This window comes from Rhododendron vialii, chromosome 6a, assembly GCF_030253575.1.
Source record: "Rhododendron vialii isolate Sample 1 chromosome 6a, ASM3025357v1".
Lineage (NCBI taxonomy): Eukaryota > Viridiplantae > Streptophyta > Magnoliopsida > Ericales > Ericaceae > Rhododendron > Rhododendron vialii.
This window is the reverse complement of record NC_080562.1, coordinates 37,936,468-37,942,205: the sequence shown is the minus strand read 5'-3', so window position 1 is coordinate 37,942,205 and position 5,738 is coordinate 37,936,468. Positions and strand designations below refer to the sequence as shown.

At 40.8% G+C, this 5,738-nt stretch overlaps 1 protein-coding gene across 1 annotated transcript; it reads left to right on the top strand.

Annotated features, from left to right (window-relative positions):
- The first annotated feature begins 797 nt into the window (after positions 1 to 797).
- On the top strand, positions 798 to 5,506 carry LOC131331552 (sodium/calcium exchanger NCL-like). Its single transcript, XM_058365577.1, has 7 exons — positions 798 to 1,230; positions 2,466 to 2,651; positions 3,196 to 3,377; positions 3,684 to 3,829; positions 3,911 to 4,184; positions 4,264 to 4,563; positions 4,811 to 5,506. The coding sequence occupies exons 1-7, from the start codon at positions 834 to 836 to the stop codon at positions 5,057 to 5,059; spliced, it is 1,734 nt and encodes a 577-aa protein (XP_058221560.1). The 5' UTR covers positions 798 to 833; the 3' UTR covers positions 5,060 to 5,506.
- The last annotated feature ends 232 nt before the right edge of the window (positions 5,507 to 5,738 follow it).

Sequence of the window (5,738 nt, the reverse complement as noted above, 5' to 3'; positions counted from 1 at the left end):
TAAATTTGTATTAAAAAAAATTGGGTCAAAAATCCGGGTCGTTACATGTTTTACAGGCAATGTATCAATATAGTCATATACCATGAACAAAGATTTTTTTTGTGAATCTCCAAATTCATGCGTGGATAGTCTGTCTTTGATTCGACTACGAAGAAAAATAGTCGAAGCACGTGTAAATTGATCCGAACACCTCTGATTATCCAAAATATTGACCCGAACACCTTTGACTATCGAAAATAATGGATTATCCGGCTGTAGGTACTCAAACTTGTTGATCGGTTCTTGTAAAAAAAAAAAACTTTTTGATTGGTTTTCGCTTGGAGAAGTAGTACTAGTAGGAGTAGTAGTAGGTAGTACACTAGGTTTAACCCAAGCACTAATTTATGACGTAATCATGTTGACGCAATCTCAGTGAAGCAAGCAGCCTCCGGGCATTGGTTACTCAAAAAGTCTACGGTTCCGGACCAAAGGGATTTCGATCGGATCTCAACGTCCCATCGGATACACTTCGGCCACCGGATGACCGATCTGAGCCGTTTAAAAATTTTATAAAAAAATCCGAGTGGGCTTGCGAGAGAATCAACAGCATTCGATGTGTAGGTGTTTAATCCAAACACTTCATGTTTCGGATCAGCCGTCCGGTGGAGCTTCGGGATCCGATCGGGATCCCTTTGGGGTCGGGTACTGTAGCACCGCGGGTTACGTCATGCAGAAGGAATCCAAAGTCCTCCTCCTCGATCGGTCCTCATGTCGTTTTCATCATCTCAGTCTTTAAATTTCCCAGTTCTTCGCAATACGGTAGAAGCCACTCCCACATATACATACACAGACACATGTACATCTCCTCCCAACCTACCATGGCAATCAAACCACTCCTCTCCCTGCTCCTCCTCCTCCTCTGCGGCGTCGCCTGCGGCCGTCTCATCACCCACGGCGGCGGCCCCGCGGATCTTCTCTCCGACGGCGTCTCGCCGCCGCTTCTCCCCCGCCTTATCCCTTTCCGCGCGACGACCGACTCCACGTGCGACCAGACGTACGGGTTCCTGCCCTGCACCACCACCGTGCTCGGCAACCTCTTCCTCATCCTCGTCTACGGCTACCTCATGTTCCTCGCCGCCTCGTACCTGTCCAGTGGGAGCGAGCTCTTGTTGGAGATTCTAGGGCCCGGCCTTATCGGCGGACTGCTTCTTCCCGTCCTGGGCGCTCTTCCTGATGCTATGCTCATTCTCGGTATGATATCTTCCGTTTTCGGTTCTCGATTGTGATCTGGACTTGTTTATTTTTAGTTTTTTGATAATTCGTTGCCTGGGCCAGCTCTGGATAATAATACTCGAGAGGTTTCGAATTTGAGTAAACACCTAAATCTCAAGCCTTAAACATCAAGTCAACCCTTCTCTGTCACGTGTTTGTGTGGATTATGTGTAGTAGATGATCCAAACGAACACGAAGAAATTAGCGGGAAAAAATTATTGTTTTTAAATTTTATCATATTTTTCTAATGGAATACGAAAGAAGAATACTGTTTTAAAAGAGTGCAATTTTGTTCCCCTCCGTCTTATTGGTTGAAATAGTGTAAATTCAACCACAAAGTGATGTCATGTTTAACATGCAATACACTTTTTCGTAAGCATGACATCACTTTGTGGTGAAATCCATACCATTTTAACCAATAAAAAGAAGTGTAATATTCACTCTTTAAGTGAAGAGTGAACAAAACTCAACTCATTTTAAAAGAATATTGTTAGAGCGGTTATATTCATCTCTGGAATTGTCCTCCTAAAAAGACAAAAAAAAAAATAGTATGACCGGACCAAAATGAAATGAACTTTATTTATTTTATTTTAAATTATAAAATATAGAAATACATGTGATTTCATCCCCTATTGAGTGTAAATCAAGTACAGTATTTGCCACTGATCGGTACACACTCGATTTTCTCGCCTTATCTGGCCGGTGGTCTTAGTCTTAACTGCACTAGAAGCCATATATTTCTCTACAAACAAACTTTAGGTTCGATTCCAAATAGATTATCTGATCCGCAAATACAAAAACTTCAAAATAAGGTTTAATTTTAGAAATAGTGTGCGTGCAATTTAAATTTCGTCCCTGACCTGCTTCATCGATAACCAGAGAAAAGAAGTGGTGTTTGAACTTTCTTTCATATACATGTGTGAAAGACAAGTTTAGTGTGCATCTGACCATAATTTTTTTATCTTTCGGGGATCGGGCTGATAATTGTCTGGAGCGACAAGCTGGTTATACTATCTCTTCTTCGATATTCACTTTCATTTCAATAGTTTCTCTTTCCATTTCAATTTCTTTTGATGTGGCAGGCACCAAAGTGCATCTGATTTACCTTTCGAAGTCTCTTTTTAATTGATACTCTACAGCCATATATGATACATTACACACTATGATTGATCTCTTTTGCTTCTATTCTATTCTATTCCGTTGCGTTGTTACAGTATCTGGACTCTCTGGAACTACAGAAACTGCTCAAAGTCAGGTCTCTGTTGGAATGGGCTTACTTGCTGGGTCTACAGTCCTGATCCTTACACTACTATGGGGTACGTGCGTTATTGTTGGGAAGTGTGACATCCAGGATTCAATTGCCGTAGATGGAAAAGATACAAAGGGATTGAGCTTAACTGGTATGTACCGGGCTTTCATTCGCCTTTTTTTTCCTCCTGGCTTGAAGCATAACTCTTTCGGTTGCTATTCCTGACTTGCGGTATTGCCACCCTCTCCCTGTATATGTATATATAATTGCATATAGGGACATGTATAGATTTATAAATATGTATTGGTATGCAAGCACACTGGTTATTTTTGCATGCTCGTAGTGCAGTTATGTTGGCATCATTTTTGTGATATCATATTTGCCATTTGGTTTTTTCTGAACATGATCTCATTCAGGCGAACCATTTTTGTTTCCAATAAGCTGATGGCTGGGTACAATATTTCTAGTATTTGATTGGTGATTATGCCTCAGTATTAGGCCAGGATGGTTGTCAAACTACATGATTAGACATCCTACCACACATGAACTTCTTAATTTTATATGTTATGGGATTGTTGCCAATCAGTAGGAAATGCTTAACAAGATTAAGAATTATTCGATCAATTGGTTGGAAATTCTATCTTTTTTTTTTTATCGGCGTTCTGTCATTGGAAATGAACTTTCTATATTTGCAGGCTCTGGGGTCAGCACTGATATCTGGACTTGCTATGCTGCAAGAATCATGGCCGTGTCTGTAATCCCTTTTATTGTTGTCCAATTGCCTCAAGCTATGAGTTCGACTTCAGGAAGGCACTTAGCAGTCCTGATCGCACTTATTTTATCACTCGCGATGCTGCTTTCATATTGTCTTTATCAGGTAAACATAGTCCCAATCCTGCAATTATCCGTGTTATGCAGTATGCTTCATAAATTTGCTCCGTGTCTTGTTTCTATTTGCTTCAATTATATACCTTCTGGCTTTAGCTAGTGTTCCTTCTAGAAGAGAGCAATTCATGTGATCAGTGGCAAGATTATACAACTCTTCACTTCAAAGCCAAGATTGGGAACTCTTATTTATCATGTTGAACCTTTTAGAAGGCTGGTTAAGTTTCGTCCTGGCTTTTCAGATTGATTGTCAGACTGCTTTCTCTCTTGGTACTTGACTGTCCTTCTCTGAATGTAGGTTTTTCAGCCCTGGATACAAACGAGACGAATTGCTTTCGCGAAGCATAAACATGTTATATCAGGAATTCTAAGACATCTAAGGCAGCATGCCCTAGGAAGGCTCCTTAGGGATGACGGAACACCTAATGAAGATGTTATAGCAAAGTTTGTTTCTCTTGATACACTCAATGCAGATTTTGATCGCATACTTTCATGTTTCCTGACTCTTGAATCTGATTTTGATAGGCTATTTCGTGCATTAGATGTGGATGGTGATGGCCATATTTCATATGCTGAATTGAAAGCTATGATCATCGGAATCCAATTTGATGAGATTTATTTGGATGAGGCTGAAGCCACGGAGAAAGTGATGAAAGACTTTGATACGTCACGAGATACAAAAATAGATTTCCAAGAGTTCATTGCTGGAATCTCAAGATGGCTTGATGAATCGAGGCACTCTGTGGCTTCTTCTAATGGTGGTTCCAACACAGTGAAACATCTGGAGGACTTCCACAAGGTATGCTGTGCTCTCTTAATAGATCTAGTACGTTTACACTTTTAGGATTCTGATGAAGTCATGTTGATGCACGTAACAGCAAACAAAGAGAGAGCACTATCTTTTGGGGGATCAAAGCGATGAAGTAGTTGAGGGTGTTGAAAACCCGAAGAAGATTACTATTAAAGCAGTGTTGCTGCTGTTGCTTGGGACTTTGATTGCTGCTGCCTTTGCCGATCCTCTGGTAGATGCTGTTGATAATTTCTCGGACGCCACAAGTATTCCTACTTTCTTCATCTCATTCATTGGGCTGCCCTTGGCTACCTCCAGCGAGGCTGTATCAGCGATCATCTTTGTGAGCAGGAAAAAGCAGAGATCTTCCTCGCTGACTTTCTCAGAGGTATGGTTTTCCTCAATCGTATGCATTGTCCAAAGGGGTATTTCAAGCACAATATTTCATGGTGAATTAAAATTACAGATGCAATAGTTATTAGGTGAACATCCAACTAAAAATGCTTGGACACGGATTTCATACAATCATTCAAGTGTCTCACACTTGTACTGTTTGTACTGTATATGTTTAGAAGAGTCCATGTAGCGTAGGTCGGGAGAATAATCTGCTAATCTGTGTAAATTTCTTGTTGCAGTTATATGGGGCGGTCACCATGAACAATGTCCTTTGCTTATCCGTCTTCTTAGCGTTGGTTTATGTAAGGGGACTGACATGGGACTTCTCGGCAGAAGTACTGGTTATCGTTATTGTTTGTGTCGTGATGGGTGCATTTGCCAGCTTCCGCACCACCTTCCCTCTCTGGACATCGTTTGTGGCCTTCCTCCTTTATCCGTTCTCCGTGGCACTGGTTTACGTTCTTGACTACGTTCTTGGCTGGTCGTAGACTCATGGAGGTGGTACATTCTGGTGACAACTAAAAATCAAGAAGCATTAAGGAAAGAAATAGTCAAATAGCGAGATTAATTCAAGTATACCGTGAGCAGAACAATAAGGAGATGGCCACCTCTCAAGACATTTGTAGTACAGACAAGTGTCAACTTCTCAACACAGAAGAAAAATATGCAGATAAATACAGTGAAGGAGATGAGAGGGAGTGAGAGGCTGTTTAAGGGGTCCCCTTTGTAAAGGCTGGCACGATTGGACTGTTAGATGACCGTAAACATGATTTCACAGCTATTGTTAATTGGAGTAACTTCTTTCTATTTGTGTGAGTATTTTTTATTAGGGGTGCCCGGACACCCCTGGCCGTCTGAAGAAAAAAGGTAACGTTAGTTTCCAGTTTGGGAGTTTGGGAGGTATGAAAGTAAAGTTAAGAGGGGATGTTTTCCCATTTCAAGTTGTTTATAGTGTGTTTTAATTTGTTCTTTCCTTGGGCATGATAGTGTATCTTTATAAACTTGCATTTGATGTTTTGAAAATGTCACACAAAAAAGGGGACAAAATAATCACAAGAAATCACCAAGTTCTACTTGAATTGGGTTTCAAGGATTTCTTCAAGGGGAAACACATTACACTAGTACTTTGTAACTAAATAGATAAGGTCATCTCCACACTCCAATAGT

Bases quoted from the DNA above. Each gene is read 5' to 3' on its own strand.
- LOC131331552 (XM_058365577.1), top strand. From the start codon at position 834: ATGTACATCTCCTCCCAACCTACCATGGCAATCAAACCACTCCTCTCC. The intron at 1,231-2,465 runs GTATGATATCTT...GCGTTGTTACAG, and splicing joins TGATGCTATGCTCATTCTCG to TATCTGGACTCTCTGGAACT. The intron at 3,378-3,683 runs GTAAACATAGTC...CTCTGAATGTAG, and splicing joins TTTCATATTGTCTTTATCAG to GTTTTTCAGCCCTGGATACA.